Source organism: Lycium barbarum, chromosome 2 (genome assembly GCF_019175385.1).
Source record: "Lycium barbarum isolate Lr01 chromosome 2, ASM1917538v2, whole genome shotgun sequence".
Lineage (NCBI taxonomy): Eukaryota > Viridiplantae > Streptophyta > Magnoliopsida > Solanales > Solanaceae > Lycium > Lycium barbarum.
Window position 1 is genome coordinate 56,714,898 of NC_083338.1, and position 19,425 is coordinate 56,734,322.

The 19,425-nt window shown below is 33.7% G+C and overlaps 1 protein-coding gene across 2 annotated transcripts; it reads left to right on the plus strand.

Moving 5' to 3' along the window:
- The first annotated feature begins 10,360 nt into the window (after positions 1-10,360).
- Positions 10,361-18,716, plus strand: LOC132626527 (zinc finger CCCH domain-containing protein 31-like). Of its 2 annotated transcripts, none has more exons than XM_060341439.1 (3): positions 10,361-10,636; positions 11,730-11,793; positions 17,580-18,716. In XM_060341439.1, the coding sequence occupies exons 1-3, from the start codon at positions 10,552-10,554 to the stop codon at positions 18,325-18,327; spliced, it is 897 nt and encodes a 298-aa protein (XP_060197422.1). In that variant the 5' UTR covers positions 10,361-10,551; the 3' UTR covers positions 18,328-18,716. The 2 variants fall into 2 exon arrangements, with proteins under 2 accessions (XP_060197422.1, XP_060197423.1); XM_060341440.1 differs by having other exon boundaries at positions 10,367-10,636; positions 11,733-11,793.
- Positions 18,717-19,425: the final 709 nt, after the last annotated feature.

Consider the following 19,425-nt stretch of genomic DNA (forward strand, 5'->3'; position numbering starts at 1 on the left):
AGGGAGTAAACTTTTTATGTTTTTTGTGTATCTTTTTTTTTTGGGCAGGTAAAAAATGTTAGGCAATGTGTGTTAGCATAGGGAAACATGATTAAATGAATCATGAAGCATTGATTCTTCATTTGTGTTTAAGAAAATAATTAAAATATACATTTTAAAAAAAAAACATTTAAACTAACAAAAGGAAAAAATGTATTTTCTCATCCGTAGATTTTTAGAAAGTAAAAGAAAAGTCTAATTATATTAAGAAAAGTAATTAATTTTCTTCATCATTTCGATATACTTTGTATAATTTAATTAATTGTCTACAAATATTAGTAAAGTGTAAAATTTTAGTTTTATTTATTTGAAAGTTATCTTTGTTTATAAGTAACCTCATTAAAATCTCAACGAAAGAATAAATATAGCATATATAATTGATGTCTCTAGAACCATACTACAACAACAACAACATGCCCAGTAGAATCCCACAATGTGGGGTTTGGGGAGGATAGAGTGTACGCAGACCTTACCCCCACCTTGAACGGTAGTGAGGTTGTTTCCGAAAGACCCTCGCCTCAAGAGAGAAAACAAGGCAAAAAGTCAGATAAGGACAAGCATATAAAAACAATATGAAAACGAGGAGCATTAACTACCATAGATAAATAAGATAATCAAAGTACAAGGCCCAACAAATATAAGCAGAAATTAAGGACCATACAATACTATTTTTCTTATCTCTAGAACCATAATATTTTTCTTATTTTTGGAAGAAAACGTTGTAGTTCATATTAGATGATGTTCGAAATTATGGACTTTATGTCACGTAGTTCTTTGAAGATAAAAAAAAAAAAAAAAAAAAAAAGGTCTAAAGTAAGGACAAAAAAGAAATTTTGTTCAATTTTTAAATATTTTTATGCAATCTAAATATATGGGAAGTCTTTAGTTTTTAAGAGTTAGCAGAAAATATCGAACTAATCTTTCAACAACTTAATATCATAAAAAGCGGGAAAAAATAAGAAAGAATTACAAATTTAACTTTTAATCTTAGTTTTGGGCCCGTGCTAGAGTTTGCCGAAACTATCAAACTAATCTTTCTATAACTTAATGTCACAAAGAGCGGGGAAAAATAAAAAATATTATAAATTTAACTTTTTATCTTAGGTTTGGGCCCGAGCTTAACATGGGCCAAATGCCACTAGTATATATATATATCCATCGAGTATATTAAGAAATTAAGAGAATAACCATATACTAAGAGTAATAGATTCATAATAACAAGTAAGTAATTACTCAAACATAATATATTAATGGGAAAAGGGTTCAAAACACACTCTAACTTTGGCTGAAATTGCTATAATACACTCCAACTTTGCGGGGGTCCTATGACCCCTCTGGACTATTTTTTTGTGTATTATTGAGGGTATTATCGGGTGGCGTGGACAAGCAAGTGAGCACATGTTGGTTGAGCCCGCAAGGGTGGACTTAAAACTGAACAGACCCGTCTCTATTTGTCATGTTGAATTCCAAATAATCCTTCTTTATGTGCTCACTTTTTTGTCCATATCACCCAATAATACCCTCAATAATACATAATAAAAAAAAAAAAAGTCTGGGGGGTCATAGGACCCCCGCAAAGTTGAAGTGTGTTATAGCAATTTCGGCCAAAGTTGGAGTGTGTTTTGTAACCTTTTCCCTATATTAATTAAACATGGAATAATTTACATAGTAGGGAGATTAGTACAGAAAACATAGATAAAAACTTACATGACTTGAAGTTGGAGAGAGGTTTCCCTTTTGGAGAACCAGGCATAGAATACAACATATAATGGATATACTACAAGAAAAATGGACTCATATACAGATACAAAAACAACTAAAACAAAATGAAATGAACTTTTGTAAAAGTGTGGTTTACACTACTCAAAGCTATGATAAAGACAATTATAAAAAGAAAAAGCATAAAAAATATAGAACACATTATAATAGAATTATCCTCAATATAATAGAAAGAAATATTATCTTAGAAAGTCAGCAGCTAGAAAACCTTACTTAGATAGAAATAGGCATGTAAGAAAATACAGAACGGATAGAAATTATAAAAATAAACTAGAATGCTTTACTTGTGGAAGTGTAGAGCACTTAGCAAATGCATGTCCAAAAAGAATAAATAATAAGACAAGAAATTCTCAGCTAATTGAAGATTTTCAAGACACATTAATAAATGTAGATGAATATATGTCAGATACAGAAAGTATATATTCTATAGTAGGCGTAGACACTGAAGAAAAAATCAAAACAGACTCATCAGACTCAGAAGCAGAAGAATTAATTAATGAAATAGGATTAGAAAATCTAGACTTAGAAGCAATAGATAATTTAGCAAATATAGCGGAAGACTGTAACCATGAGTTCGAAAGAAATAAAGGATTGGATAGTAATGCGTGTTTCTTTTGTAAATGGTATCCCAATAGAGACAAACGGGCTAAATGTAAAAATTGTTATATAGAAGGATGTACGATGTGTATAGAAAAAGAATTTAAAACAAAAATAAATAAAGAGGAAACTCATAAGAAAATTGAAGGCCCTACTATTAATCTAAGAATGATCACATTAGAAACAAGAATAAATGAATTAGAAACTAGATTATGTAAACTAGAAAAAGGGAAACAAAAAGAAGTAGATAGCGAAGATGAAGAAATAAGTTTATCGAATATACAACCAATAATGAGACCATTAAGAACAATAACAGAAGATTCTCAAGCAGAATTAATGAGTATAGAAGACCATGAAACATTAGTATGTAATGAAAATAAAAAATTAGGAACAATAAAGATACTTGCAAGAATTAAAATAGATGATTATGAGATATATAAACATTAGCATTAGTAGGTTCAAGGTGCACAAAGTGCATAATAAATAAGATAATAGTTCCACCTAATTTAATAAAAATTGTAGAAAAACCAGTTGCAGCCATGCAAATGGATGGAACACATAACATATATAGACATTATGTTCATAAGGCCTATATTAGCTTTATAAATACATGTTCAGAATTTTACAAACCAAGCTATAAAATGGACAAGATATGGGTAAGAGACCTTAATATAAATGTAGATTTTGTCATAGGATTAGACTTTATGTTACATAATAATGGCAGTTGTATGATTACAAGAGATGGAGTAATTTTCTTAAAAAATATTACTCATACACCAGTACAAGTCCTTAAGACTGAAACTAGAATCTGTCATAAGAAGATCCCTACCACAGATCGAATAAACCTGCAAAAGAAAGAAGATAGTTGTTGTAAAGATTGTCAAGAGAATAATACATGTTGCAAAGATAAGACAGAAATAAAAAATCTAACTCTAGAAGAAGAAGAAATTCTAGGAGACGAGGATTTGTTAGAAAAAGATTATACTTTAATAGATATAGAAACAGAGCTATATAATTTTAAAACAGGAATAGAAATAGTAGGAGTAATAAAAAATCAAAAAGACCTAGATAATATAATAAAAATATTAGATGAAATAGAAATTATAAGAGAAAAACCATTAAAACATTGGGAAAATAATAGTATTGTATGTAAATTAGATATAATAAATCCATACTATGTAATTAAAACAGCTTCAATTGAAGCACCAAATCAAGATGTAGAAGATTTTAAAGTACAAATAAAAGAACTATTGGATTTAGGAGTAATACGGAGATCTACTTCTAAACATAGATCTGCAGCATTTATGGTAAGAAATCATAGCGAATTAGTAAGAGGAAAAGCGAGAATGATAATAAACTATAAAAGACTTAATGATAATACTAGGACAGATGGATGGATATAAGTTACCAGACAAAATGGAATTAATAAATAGTATACAAGGAAAGAAAATATTTAGTAAATTTGATTGTAAATCAGGATATTGGCAGGTACGAATGCATGAAGAAAGTATAGAATGGACTGCATTCACCTGTCCTGAAGGATATTTCGAATGGCTAGTAGTGTCATTTGGATTAAAGACAGCTCCGCCGATTTTTCAAAGAAAAATGGATAGTATATTTGGAGAATACAATAGGTTTGTATTAGTATATGTAGATGATATACTAGTATTTAGTAGAGATATTAAAGAACACTTAGGACACCTACAAACGGTATTTAAACTATTTGTAGAAAATGGAATAATAATTAGTAAGAAAAAGATGAAATTATGTAAAAATTATATAAACTTTTTAGGAGTAGTACTAGGAGAAGGTAAAATAAAGTCACAATCGCATATAGCCAAGAAAGGTTTGGAAATGCCAGATAAGTTAGACAATGTTAAAGAATTACAATTTTTTTTAGGAATAGTTAATTATGCTAGAAATTTTATAAAAGATTTAGGAAAAATAGTAGGACCATTGTATTCAAAGACTGGATCTAATGGTCAAAAACACTTTAATACTGAAGACATTAAATTAGTAGAAAAAAATCAAAGAAAAAATAAAAAATATTCCTGATTTAAATATGCCTCTAGAAACAGACTATTTAATTATAGAAACATACGGTAGTTTTGAAGGACGGGGAGCAGTGTTAAAAGCAAAACCAAATAAATATAGTAATAAAAGTGAAGAAAAGATATGTGCTTATCAAAGTGGAGAGTATAAAGAAAAAGGAAATATGAGTAGTATAGATGCAGAGATCTTAGCTGTAATATATGGATTAAATAGTTTTAGACTATATATCTTCAATAAACCAGAAATATTAGTTAGAACAGACTGTGAAGCTATAGTTAAATTCTATAAAAAAAAATGATAAAACTAGTAGTACACGAAGATGGCTAAATTTCTTAGATACTATTTCAATTTATAATTTAGAATTTGAACATATAAAAGGAAAAGATAATAATTTAGCAGACCAATTAAGTAGACTAAATATTACTGCTAACTGATTTTCTATTTGAACAGCATGAGATCTTCCAGTTCTCAAACAACAGACAAGGGGAAAGGCATAGCCTCAACCCAAGATACATACACACAGACAGTATTAGGTAACCTTCATTTTAGACCTACATCTTTATTAGAGAGAAATATTATGGAAATAATACAATTCGAAGCCAATAACCTAGTAGATTTTTAGCCATCAAAATGGACTTTTAAAGTATTACCAGAATATGTAATAGACAGACAACAAAGATGTTTGGTAGATAATTTATGGATTTTGCATAATAGAAAAGACTCTAAACATTTTGTAGCTACTATAAATTCTCTTTGTTAGGATTTTACAGACCGAAATTTAGACAAAAAAATTAAATTTAATGTTGTAGTTCATGGTAAAACTAATGGTATTTTTCAAACTTGGATAGAAGTTTTAGACTCTATTAAAGACATGAGAAAACCTCTTTTTAAAGGATTTAATGATTTTACTGAGGCATTAGACTATGCTAGAGAAATGTTGGGTCCAAACTACTATATTTCTCCAGCTCTTACACAAAACCCAGACAAAATCCCTCAGTATGACATACAAAAAGACACAGACAAAGTGATTTTTTGTGATCACTGTTCTACTATGACTGAAGTGGTCAAGAGATTAAACCAGAAAGAGACATTGGTTCAAGAAAAAATGAAACTCTTGGATCAAGTGAAGATACTAGAACAAAGACTACAAGCGGTTAAGTTCGAGTTAGTGCAATCTCAGAGTTCTCCATCTCAGAAAAAATGGATGAGACGGGTGTGCATTCCCCAATGAATGCAGTTAGACCCACTGTATCGGGTAAAGATACAGCTAGTCCGGTTCAAACGGTAGCCGGTAAAGACTCATCAAATCCGTTGATGACTGTCACTTTGCCAAAAAGTGAAGATGAGGGATGTTCATCTCTCCAAACAAGACGGAGACTACCAAAGACACTTATGCAAGGAGCAACTTCTACAAAGAAAAGCATACCTGCAAAAAAGAAAAAAGAACGAAAAAATAGAAAATATAGTAGAAGAGACACTAGAAAAATTCTTTCAGACAAAAGAACAAGATAAACATATAGTTAAAAATCCTAGTCCAGAATTATGTCCAAGTCAAGGGATGTCACCAGTCCATAGTTCAGATTTCGAAGGAGATGATATTAATTTCCAGGACAGTGCATTTCAAGACTCTCGAGACCCAAATGATGTAGACTCACGCATGAGTTTTGATTCGGTTGCTCTACACAATTTAGACACATAGATCAATTAATGGAGAAAAATAATGATAGCACAAAATCAAAAGAGATGATTGAAGACATTTCAGAGAAAGACTTTAGTAGAAACTATAATGATAGCAAGAAGACAAAATAAAAAAGGAGAAGTTTCCGAAAGAGAAGACTCTAGTGAAAGCAATACAGAGAGCACTAGACAAAGACAATTCAGAATCTCAAGACAATGACATTTCAGCAATGAAAAATAAGACTTAATTAAAATAGCTTTAATAAAGTAACGGGACAGCTCAGCAAACGGACAAAAATATAAAGTATCTTTTAAAAAGTTTCACGTGATGATGGGGCCCCAAGAGCACCCGGCTGAACTCAAAAGATTCTTTACAAATTTGAAATTCAGAATTGAAGTCCGTCAGACACCTATAAATAGCAGCATTTGAGGAGAAGCAAAGACATCGAGCAAACAAGGATCCACCACATCTCTCAGGAAAAACACTCCATATTCCCTCTTCTTTTTCAAATGCCTCAATCCCTTTCCTAGTCCAAAACCTTTGTAATATAACCCCCTTGCAAAAATAATATTAAGCTTTCAGTAGTTTTCTCTTAGTGTGAAGTAGTTTTTGGGTTCCCCGAAAGGGAAACCTCTCTCTATCTTCAAGTCATGTAAGTTTTTATCTATGTTTTTTGTACTAATCTCCCTACTATGTAAATTATTTCATGTTTAATTAATATATTATGTTTGAGTAATTACTTACTTGTTATTATGAATCTATTACTCTTAGTATATGGTTATTCTCTTAATTTCTTAATATACTCGATGAATTAACCTGTAAATTCCTAGGTGTTTGAAAGGCCGTTTTAAGGTCCAAATGATAAGGGACGATGTTGGCCGTGGTAATCAGGGTATGGTTAAAGAAGAAAGATGTTAAGAACAAAGATTAAGAGAAAGAGATGAACAATGTAATAAGATTCATAACTGGACAGAGTGCAAATTATTAACTAAAAAAAAAAAGAGATAGACAGAATATGTATATATATATATATATATATATATATGGATCGGGTTGCACGTTCTGCAACACTGACTTGGATCAGGCTATGCGCCGCAACAAGTACATAGACTTCGCGGGTCCCCCAAGGGTCATGATTGTCGGAGTGTAGACATTGTCCGCCCGAACCGTGTGTGTATCATTGCATTGCATTCATATGTCATTCACTAATACATCTGATTTCTGGTTGTGGTTATTTATTGTATTTGTACGGTGTTTCTGAACATTGACTTCCTGTTTGGTTACTGAGTTGAGATCGCCATGTGTATGATTAAATTATATACTTGGGAATTAACGAATTCGAGGATTAGATACTTTCTCCTAGGGTAAGACTTGAGGCTTCAGATAATATTGTTGGTAGTACTAGAGCTTTTGGTTATTCTGAGGAATTATGGAAAACTTGGAAAGACTTGGGTTTAGATGCTTCACCATAGGTTTTATCTATATATAATTCATTGAGGGTTTCTTGGATATTTCGGTACTTGAGCTGTTATTCTTGGATATGTGTTTATGCCTTATACTTGATTGTGAGCATGTCTATTCTTCAGTCTCTTCCTTTATATATGTTAACTAACTGTTGTCGGCCTATGATGCCTACTCAGTACGTGTTGTTTGTACTGATGCTACCTTCCTACACTCCTTTTCGGGGTGTAGAGTTTGAGACAGGTTCCGCTTCTACTTCCGAGACTGATTTCCAAAGCCAGGCGTACGAGTATCGAGGGTGAGCATCTGACGAGTCGCGGCCCGGAGACTCCTCTATCCCTATCTTTATTTTCTTCCATTTAGACAGTTGTTTTAGCATTTGAGACTTGTATTTCCTAGACATTTACTTAGTTCCTCTTGTACTAGTCAGACCAGTTCCTTGGGAGTGTATTAATATTCCACACTTATGATTATATGTGATTCAGGCTTTTACTTATTCTGCTCTATTTATTTTATTGTGGTTGCATCGATGCGTTGGGAAAAGGGTTTGCCTACAGAGGTGGGGAATGGTAGGTGCTCGCACGACTTAGTGAAATTGGGTCGTGACATAATTTAACTATCGAATGGCATAAAAATCGTTCAATATTTAAAGGATATTTTGGTCAGCCAACATTTAAATTCATTCTTTTAAAATAATATAGATAGATATAGATATAGATGTATACGTATATATCCTTTTGATAACTTGATAGTCTAAAGATATTCATTCATACTCTTAGTGCATAGAAGTTTGAATGATTTTTCCTCCCCCTCCTTAACCCTCCATAAGAATATACTATCCTCGTCTCATATTACTTGTCTACATTACTAAAAATATATGTTACGAATTATTTGTCAGTCTCATATTACTTGTCTACATTACTAAAAATAGATGTTATGAATTATTTGTCAATTTATAAAATCAAGATAGAATTAATTAAATTTTCCCATTTTACCTTTAATATTAAGTGTTCTTGGAAATAATCAATATTTATTATAATGCAATTTATTGGAGAGAGATAACAGTAAGGTAGTAAAAATACATCTTTTATTTATGATTTCTTAAAAATTGTGTATAAGGGAAAGCGGACAAGTAATATGGGACAAATGGCGTACGCCCTAAGTATTGAACATGTTGAAGAAGGGATAACTCGATGACGTATCAAGTGAAAGATAATTTAGAGTTAGACTAATTACTATATGGTTAGTTAGAGGAGCAATTAACAATTAATTATTGAATTAATTAGTTAGTTAGTTAAAGTAGTAGGAGATTAAATGGGTTGTATAAGTAGCATGTATTTGAATATGAGTAAAGTAATAAGACATTTTTCATTTCTGGAAATCCCCTTCTCGATGTTTTCTCTCTGTGGTAACTTGTATAGTTCTTCATTCCCTCAGCATAGAGATTCTAACTAGTATCAGATCATCTGACCTAGAGATTCTAGATTCGATGAGTTCCAAATCTTCATTTATGAGCTACAAATATGAAATTAGTTTCGAATTTCTAGTTAGAATTATTTTTTAAAGCTTTTAAAGTCGAATAATACGAATACATATGAATTTGAAAAACAACTGTGGATTATAATCATCCACTATTATGGCTGTTAAAAAATAAACGATGTTAAGATTAAAGACTAAAGTGTGGGGAATTTTAGTAGCTCTGTTGGTTGATTATCCGAACTTTTACCTTGTTGGTAAGAGTTTAATTCCCACCTTGTAATCTCCTCTCACATTTACCCTTCCCTTACCCTAGGATTGTGCATATTAACGGTTAAACCAATAACCCGAACTGATTATTGGATTATTGGGTTAATGGTTCGGGGTTAATGGATTACTGGTTTGAGTATCAGGTGGTGCCCTGTGGTTATTGACTTATTGGGTCGGGTCACGGTTTGGACATTTTTATTAACGGGTGAACCGATGCAATTCTACCTTTTTATATACGAAGTCACTTGACTAGTTTTAGGGTTACTTGATTTCCACTTCATAAACAGCCTCTCAAGTCTCAAGCGGCGATTTCACTTGACTAGTAAACATTGCTTGTGAGAAAAAAGGGTACTAAATTAGCAAAAGAGTTTTATGTTTTGCATTTCATCACTTTCTGGTTCTGCTTGAGTGCTTTTCTTGCCTCTTCTTTGACAACCGCAAACAAGTACTACTAACATATAAAGTTTATTTTCAAAATTTACCTTTAATGTTAAAACTTCCAAGTTTTCATGGTCATTTGCTTTACCTTGGAAAGAAAAGAAGTGGGTCTCTTTTACATCTTCTATATTGCTTTCAATTCTCACTCTTGTTTCTGTGTTTTTGTATTTTCTTTCATTCAAAACCGTGCATGGTTCTTTGTTCTTGAATTTTTTTTGTGTGAAATCTTAACGGTTAAATCGATAACCAACTGATAACAAACAACAACCGATTAACCGATATCTTAACGGTTCTTTAACAGTTTAACATGTCTATAAACCGATAACCAATAAGTTAAACCGATAACTTTGAAACCCGAACCAAATCGACCGATATGCAACCCCACCTTACCCCATTTGTTTTAAACAAAAAGAAAGAAAAGTACCATTTTGTTAAAGAATGTGGACTATTAATGCTCCATGCGAGATCATTTTGAGCCCAACTTCAAAGATAATGGACTATTTTGAGCCCTTTTGTCCTCGATTCAAAATCAAATTGTTACCCAAATCGGTGCACGTGATTTTCTACTCTCTGTCTGGAAAGTTAAAAAGAATCAACTAATTACCCCCCTTCTTTTCCATATATCCTCACCCAGATACACAGAGTCACCTATCTCACGTACAATCCTTCCTCTTCTCTGAGATTCTAGGGTTTCCATTTCCTTTTGTTTTTTTGCCAAACACAGCCTAAGTCCAATCAATAGGAGTTGTTTTGCCGCTTCAATGGAGTTGGGTGGTGGTAGAAAAAGAGGAAGGCCACATGGTCCTATGAATGGTAATGCTGGTGGTTTCAAGAAATCTAAGCAAGGTAATTTTTTTTTTTTTGCTATACTTTTCCTTCTGCATTTGATCCTCCTTTTCTAGTCTTTGTTTGGTTGCTTCTTTATTTGTTATCTGTATGTGCTGTCAAATCTAGGGTTTTGCTACTTTTTCTTCTCCTGGTTTTTTTGAATTCAATAATATATCACTTTTTCTTGACGTTTTTGAATTTAATAGTTTATTAGTCATTTTGTTCGGTGCAGCAAGGTTATTCTCCCTTGATCCCAATTTTAGTGTCTTACTTTCCTTTTTGATCTGTGCCAAAAGAGCTTCTCTTTCAATATTTAGCAAGACACTCGAATTGGGATGGAGGGAGTAACGCTTATGATATTGGTATTTGGTGGGTTTTTCATTGCTGTCATGTGTTGGTTATTTCTTTTTCCGAAACGCATATTGGTTTGTATTAATAGGGCTTTTTTCGGCTTATATATTTTGTTATCAGTTGTGGTGGATATAGGTTGGTAGAGAGATATGCCACACACCAAAATGTAAAGTTTGAATTTTTAAAGTATGATACTAAAAATTGTTACAGAAAACCTTGCAAAGTCAAATTTGAAACAAATGTAGTAAAATATTTTATCATGATTGAGCTCTCAAAATTTTGATTTCTTGCAAGCAAGAGAGGAGAAGAACTTTATTCTTTCTTGCCCTTTTTGTTTTTTTTACCTACCAGAAGATGGGTTTTAGTATTTGCTTCTGTCTCTTCAGGAACGTTGTTGAAGTTATTTATAAAACATGGTCTGGTAGATGGAACTGGGCCAAGTTTGTGTTAGTAAATTGCCTTGAAATATGTTCTGTGTTCACCTTGAAATGAATTAGAGTTTGAAGAGTTCATTTTTTTTTTCCTCGCGAGTTTGAAGAGTTAAAACCTATAAAAAAGTGCAAGTTCTTGTTTCTGGAGAAGATAAAATCTGGTTATACTTCCCGCGAATTTGTTTATTAACTCAATGTTTTTATATTGGTCACAAAAAGTAGAACATACCTGATAATGTAAACGAGTGATAAATGGCTTTTAGATGTCTTTCAAATAGAAGGTTAATATCACAAATTTATCTGTAAAACAATTGATTAATGTTATGCAGCAGAACTGGAGTCAACTCCAACTGGTATAGGAAGCAAATCGAAGCCATGCACAAAGTTTTTCAGGTTCTAATCTTAACTCATCTAAAATAAGTACTTTAAGTGTAATTTATTGTTTATTTCTAACTTCTCAAATTCTAATCAAGATTTATGTTGTAGTTATTCCAATAATTCAAATCCTTTTTGGACTAATGGATTGGTCATCCAAAGCTGTGTTACAGGGATAATAGTTGTTAAGGAAATGGGATGATTTTGAGAAATGCTGAATTGAAAACTTGGTCAGGTTATGTAATGAAAAAATTGATTAGTGGGGGAAAACTTTTACCTGTACTGCATTTACATAAACCAGTATAATGACTGTGCTACACCCAGTCATGTTGGCAAGTAAATGCCGTGCAAATGTTGCTATATAATTTGTGACTTACTTTGGTGAAAATATTTAGACGAAGTGGCAGATAGATGAATTGGTGAGAAACTTTGGTGAGCCACCATCACGATAATTGTTCTATTCATTAAAGTTATACGTGTATATGAACTGATTTTAAGAATATGATGTTATATTATTGACCAAAGTGATACTTGTGGGTTCTTCCAGTTTCAAGACGGTGATTTGTCATCCAACACTTCTTCCTTTTATCTTTGCCTCCATTTACATTGTTAGTCAAAGGTTTTTCGAATATAACTTTGTTCATTGCATCCTCGAGGGAACACAAAGAAACATTGTCAGGAAAAATGTTCATTCTTGGACAATTAGACATGTTATGGATATTTAAAGAATACTTGTCTGCCATTGTCAAATAAGTGAGGAAGTGTTTAGATCTGGTCAACAATGTATCAGGCATACATTTCTGTAAGTGTTGTATGGGATACAAAGTTTGATATGGTCAAGACAAGAAAATCTTTTTAAAGTATCTGTGCGACAGGGTTCAGTGAGAAAGGTCTTTTAGGATGTATGCATAATTGTCTAAATTTGATATCTTTATGCTGTAACACATTATTTTCTGCGTGTGCATAGACATTGTTCTTGAAGTTCCAAAATATGGATTTTCAAGTTTAATTTATGTAAGATTGGACTCTTTGGTTTTGCAAGTCAACATTAACTAGAGAGAGATATTTATACTTAGGATGACTAAGCTAATGTAGGTTAAATAAAGAAGTTAAGTTGATGTAGTGGAATAAGTGCCTTTTATGGTGAAGAATTATACAGGAATTCACTTATAGGAAAAAGAAGGGATTACACAAGAAATTCGCCGTCATAAAGTAAGGAGCTTTTTATTGTAGCGATACCTTTTAACATGTGTAGCACAGTCATCTTCTAAAGGATGATTCCAGTTTTCAATTTGGTGCTTATCTTACAATTTTAGTAAATGTTTGACCCATGTTTAATCAAGTTTAGAATTTTCAGTGATTTCAACACGAGCTTCTTTTTTGACATGTCTCAAGTGATTCTGTTTCATGACATGCTCTCTCTTTGGGTCTTCGGATCTCAGTCTAGTATCTTAAATCCTTCAGTGCGTCTTGGTTGAAGCACAATAAAGATAAAAAGGTGCGGCGCTAATTATGTATTGTGAGAATACAATAGTTAGGTTTGTTCTTCACTGCTTTAGAGATGCCCTCAAGTTGGACACAAAACTCGTGTATTGTGATAAGTTAGTTACGAGCCACTTCTATCGCATCTCAAGAATCACTAATCTTGTGAGCTAACATGTTTAAGCTATGTTTAGAAATAGCATGTTATTAAAAAGCCATCTCTTTGTTGCTTAAAGCGAGGGGCCGTCGCTTCATTGGCGAAGCCTTTGGACTTCAAACATTGAATTGCAAAGTGATTCTACGAGAAACATGCTATTCTTTGGATATATTGAGGAGTTGGATTAATATCAGTATCATTATATGTAAAATGTTGAAATTAGTTATTTTAATTGAGTTTAATTATTCTAGAACTATATCATGTATGTATTGTACTTTTACTTTTCTGTAAATGTGTGCTTCACGGTAAAGAAGTGTGTGCTTTACTTCTCCCTTTTTGCTTTTCGTGCTTCACTTTTAAAATCAATGAGAAATAGTGTGTTTGAAGTCTCCCGGAGTTGCCAAAGTTGGAGAGATACTGTGCTTAGTTCATCCTACAGAATGTCAAAATGTCTGATGTAGCTTTCATGTCTGGTTTAAAGCGTCTCAAGCATGTTCAAGGTGACAGAATCTTGAAACGTCTCAGAAGTGATCATGCTTTTGGGGCGACTTCACTAGCTGCCTCCCGCTTCTTTGCATTAATGTGTTCATTCTACACCTTCTCCTCTTGGCGTTCTAAGTCTCAATTGGTTAAGTGATCTCGTTTCTTGATATGTTTCTGGCTAACTAATTAAGAGAACAACTTGTTCAAAGGGTTTTATGAATGGATGGGGACATGGGGTTTTATGATATTAACATGTACCATCCCAAGTAATGTGATCCCTTCCCGTTGGTTGGAAAGCAATGAATTCATTTATTAAGTTGATTCTTTTGATGTACCTATTTTTCTCTATAATATTAGGCGTGATATATCACTGCTAGTGGTATTAGACATCATTAAGTTTTTGGCCTACGCGTCAAGCCGTCAACTGACACAAGGACGTTAATTCTTAATACATCAGTTATTTTTAAGATGGAGAGGTACAAAAAATTAATGGGTTCACTATATGCATATTTACACCTAGTTCGAGAATTACGTCAATATAAGATAGCCAAACTGCAAGTACAAACGTTGGATCATATGTTCAGTTCTCCTTGATGAGTCAGGTTATAGAAGAATTTATTTGGAAGTTTGAAGATTAGGATTATGATGTTGCTCTGTGGTTTTTGTGCTCTCTGTGGTTTCTGTTAAGAGGCACCAAAGTTAATTGTGCAAGATGATTGTGAGGTCAGACATATTTATATGGTCAACCCATGTAACAGGAGTATGAGGTTAAAATAGTTATGAAGGATTTTATTGGTCAAGGCCTCAAAGGTGAATTTTTGGTTGGAGGCTATGTTCACATTGGATCACATATGGCCTTTTTGATGGGGGCTGAAATTGTTCTATTTTAATTTTTTGAAGAGTGCCATCGATATGATCATGCTGGTAATTCACCTTATATATCAAAAAAGGTTATAACATCTCTGATAAAATTTTTGGTGCTCTCTTCTTTATCAAAAGATAGAGAAGAGCCCTAAACTAGGTGGAATATTATGAAGTTATCCATAATTGGGTTATGTTGTGCCATGATTGCAAGTTTGTAGCAGTTTTATGAGCTTAAAGTTACTGTTTGAAGATGCAAGTAATCTGACAAGATGTTTAGGCTGGAAAGATTGAGTAGTATACCGGTAAGTTTAGCTGGTTACTTGTCAACAAGACTTTGATCAACAATTTAAGATTCTGCATTTGCTATGGAGCTACTTAATACGTAGATGAACATGGAACAACCCCCCCCCCCCCCCCCCCCCCCCCCCCAAAAGAAAAAAAAGGGATAGACGAACATGGATGTAATAGTTGGATTTACTTGTATTTTAGAGAGTGGTCTAAAAAGCTGCAGAAATGTCCCTAGTTTATCGGTGACTACATTGAGACAGAAGTAATAAGCTTTCGCTTTTTCTGTCTACAGGCACCAAATTTGTGAGAAGAATTTACTGGTGCCTTGTTTTTGGCCTATTGAAGAGTACATGCTTGACATGAACCAGGTACCATGTTTTGATATATTTCTTCTGTGGCTGTCTTGGTGAATTATGCTATGTGCAGAAAATAGCCCTTCAAGTCATTTGATAAGAAAATCACCTGATGCATATTTTTTGAAAAGGAGAATATTACCAAATTCTTCTAGTTAGATGATTGTTATACTCATGGGTAAATTCTGAAGGGTAGGACATTCAAACTTGAAATTGTACGTATATAATAAATAAATAAATTGAAATTGTCCGTATAGGTGTGCATGGTTGGTATCTATCAAAAGCTAGAGAGGACATTAGTTTCTTCTAGTCGGCTGATTGTGTACAAGTAGTGGTGGCAAATGGGTGGGATTGGTCAGATTTGGGCGGGTTGAAAATGGGTTGAACAAAAATGGGTTGGGTTTCAACTTGCCCATATTTCATGTGGCTAAAATATGTGTTGGGTGATAAATGGGTGGGTTGGTTAAGGGTTAGCCGATATTATATAAGTGTAATATTATTTCAAGTATTATGTTTATAATTTTTTCTTTTGTCAAATTAAATTAATTTTTTCATGCTTAGTTGGATGAATAATCAGTATAATCTGTGTTGATATCGGATATTGAGATGTGGATCTGTGGAGAAAAGTGCAAGATTGATTGTTAAGTTTTTTTTTGGATATTTGTAAACCAGCTTCTGATGGTTACAAAAATAGTATGCATCTGGTTTGCTGCTCTATTACATTCATGCTCTGGATATTACACTTGTCTTGCCACAGTCAGACTATCATTATGGGTGATGAAATCTGTGTAGTTTTTTCATGTAGTAATACATTTACTAGAGGTTTGGAATGAGGATGCATTAATAGAGACTTCGGATGAGGATGCCTTCATAGAGACTTGGAATGGGGATACATTCATAGGTACCATCTGAAAATCTGACGTTTATGTGATTGGCGAAAATGACCATAGACGTGATGATTGACATTTTGCTATAAAGGTGTCAATGAATTGCTGTTGCTTTTGGTTCATGGGTAGAGATTTGTCTCAATGAATAAAGTTTGGATTTTGGCTCTTGAGTCTCTTTTTTTGTTTGAGGTGATATGAGCAGAGGACTTTTCAAGGAGATGAAATGTCAATGAGAAAACTTCAATGCCTGTTGTTTGCAAAGTGTTTTCTTTTCTTCTGCAGGGGACTAACCTAGAGCCACTTCATTTATACCTAGAGGTTACTGTTCTGATTTCTTGCTGCCTGTGGATGTTGATGGTCGTTCAACTGTAAATTCGGTTATGTGAAAAGAGAGAAATCCCTATCCATTTGAGTAAAGTTCCCAAAAGGAAACACACAACTCTTTTTACCCTCTTTTTTTTTTTTTTTTTTTTTTTTTTTTTAAATTTTGTTTGGGTTGTGGTGGTTTATATTAGATCTAGTTGAGCTTTTCGAGTATATAGATCTGAGAATTGTCCTTTTTTCATTCTTTATTGTAGAATATTTTAAATAGGCCAAATTGCTAAAATACGGCTGATCCTTAAATGGTGTCATGAGGAAGTGAAATTATGTTTGATAATCAACAGTATCTTGAGAAGTAATTTTTTTTTTCTTTTTCGGGAGATATTGCTAGGCAAATTGATAGAACATATTTGTTCACTTAATTATATTATTTTGTATTTCTTGTCAAAAGCTTGTGCAGCAGTGAATACACAATGGGTGGATTTCAAGAAGCATGTGCGCATATTTGGTGCTTGTCTAGTAAAACAATATGCATGATGAAATTATTCTGTTCATTCCTATCTACTCTGTTTTCCTGTTGATAAGCGTGCGTTGTCGAATTTCAAATATTACTTGCGTATGAGTTCCAAGACTCGTAATTTGAGTAGTGATGTGCAGTTATCCTTAAAGTAGGTGACCTATTGAGGTTTGACTGATCCTGCATGTGTTGTTCTTTCTGGTTCTTAATGTTTCAGAGCATGAATTTTGGTCGTTTTGGATGGCCATGACAACAAAGGGGTTTCGTGGAATGTTTATGTTTGATGCCTTAATCAAGAATTAAGAAACAGAGCCATATTTATGATATGCGAAAAAACTCTGAACTACTGTTATGATTTAGGCTTTTGCTGTTATTGATCTTCTTGCTGATAAGCTTGATCCTAATGGTTCATGATGCAACTTTGTTTAATGTGTTAATTAATTCTTCTGCAGTACTACGGGATGCCCATTTGGCGAAGGATGCCACTTCTTGCATTATGTGCCTGGAGGCCTTAAAGCCGTGACTCAAATGCTTGGCAGCAACCCAGCGTTTCCTGCAGCTTCTAGAAATTCAATAGCTCCACCGTCTTTCCATGATGGATCATCTCCTCCAGCTGTTAAGACTCGTCTATGCACCAAATACAACTCTGCTGAAGGTTGCAAATTTGGTGACAAATGTCATTATGCACATGGGGATTGGGAACTTGGCAGGCCAGCAGCTCCATTTCATGAGGAGTCCCATGGTATGTTCCAAATGCATGGAAGGTATGGCAGTCGACCAGAGACAAATCCTGCAGGCCTTGGTGCAGCTGCCAGCTTTGGGTCCTCTGCGACTGCTAAGATTAGTGTAGATGCCTCTCTTGCTGGACGTATTATTGGAAAAGGTGGCGTCAACTCGAAGCAAATCTGTCGTGTCACTGGAGCCAAATTTTCCGTTAGGGATCATGAGTCGGATCCTAACTTGAGGAACATAGAACTTGAAGGTACAATTGATCAGATTGAACACGCCAGTCAAATGGTCCGTGAGCTTATTCAGAGTGTTACAACATCTGCTGCACCCCTGATGAAGAGCCCCAACTCCTCTGCAACAAGTAACTATAAAACCAAAATTTGTGAGAACTTTGCCAAAAGTTCGTGCACTTTTGGAGAAAAGTGCCACTTTGCACATGGAGCAGAAGAACTGCGTAGGTCAGGTCCGTGAGCGTTGCAGTATTTACTGTTAGGGAGTATATCCTGTGGCTTTTATCTCCTTTTCTCTGGGTTTGTGGAAATTGTAGATAGGTGGTTTTGCCATTAGAATATCTCGGTACTGAGGCATTTATTTGTTGAGATACTTAATGTGCTTGATTTCTCTTTTGGGTTCGTTGCTTATCTTGTTTGCTGTGCCTTTTCATAACCTAGTTACTGTTATTGATATGGAGTTATAGTCTGTTTAGTTGGAACTTTGCCAGTCTGGAACAATATGTGATGTGTGTATGCTTCTTTCTTTTGCCGTACATTAACCCAGAGGGGTCAGACTGCTGGAAAATTGTCTCAGCCACTTGGTCAAGTTTCAAGCTTTTATTTTACAGATGAAATGTTTGTTTTCTACATTTGGCTTCATCAGCGATCCAGGAATTGACTCTCTGGTATGAAAAGTATACTAAGTACGTTTTTTGGGAGCATGTGCAGAGGAGAAATGATAAGGATGGTTGAGCGTGTTTTGGATGGATAGGAAATGAACGATAGGAAATGAACGACTGGCGAGGATTTATTTTTTTAGAGCGCGAAGGGGAAACAAGTTGAATACTTGCCGTCCCAAAATACTTGTCGCATTTGTTCCATTTACACGCCCTTAGGAAAGCATTTATGAGTGTAGCATTTTGATTATTTTACCCTCTCAACATATTTCATGATGTAATCTCTCAATAAATATTACTCCATCAATGATGAGAACTTTTTAACTGTTGCTAATTAGTGCTAGGGTGAAATGAGAAAAAAGCTATTTAATTTTGTCTTGTTTAAATAAAACGACAAGTATTTTGAGACAACGACGACAAGTATTTTGGGATGGATGGAGTATTATTTATAAAATTGCTTCCAGTAAATTTAGGAACTTTGCCTAATGGCCACTATAATCGGGTCTAGCTATTTTGCTGACCATTATTTGACATCATTTGCGAGGCAACGAAGGCATTCTAATGAATGCACGTCCTTTGAATGTCGTTATTTTCTTCTAAATACAAGAAATCTAAAAGAGTAAAAGTCACGTTGGTAGTAAGTAGTCATTCCTCAGGAAGAATGACTCTTTTTTTATATT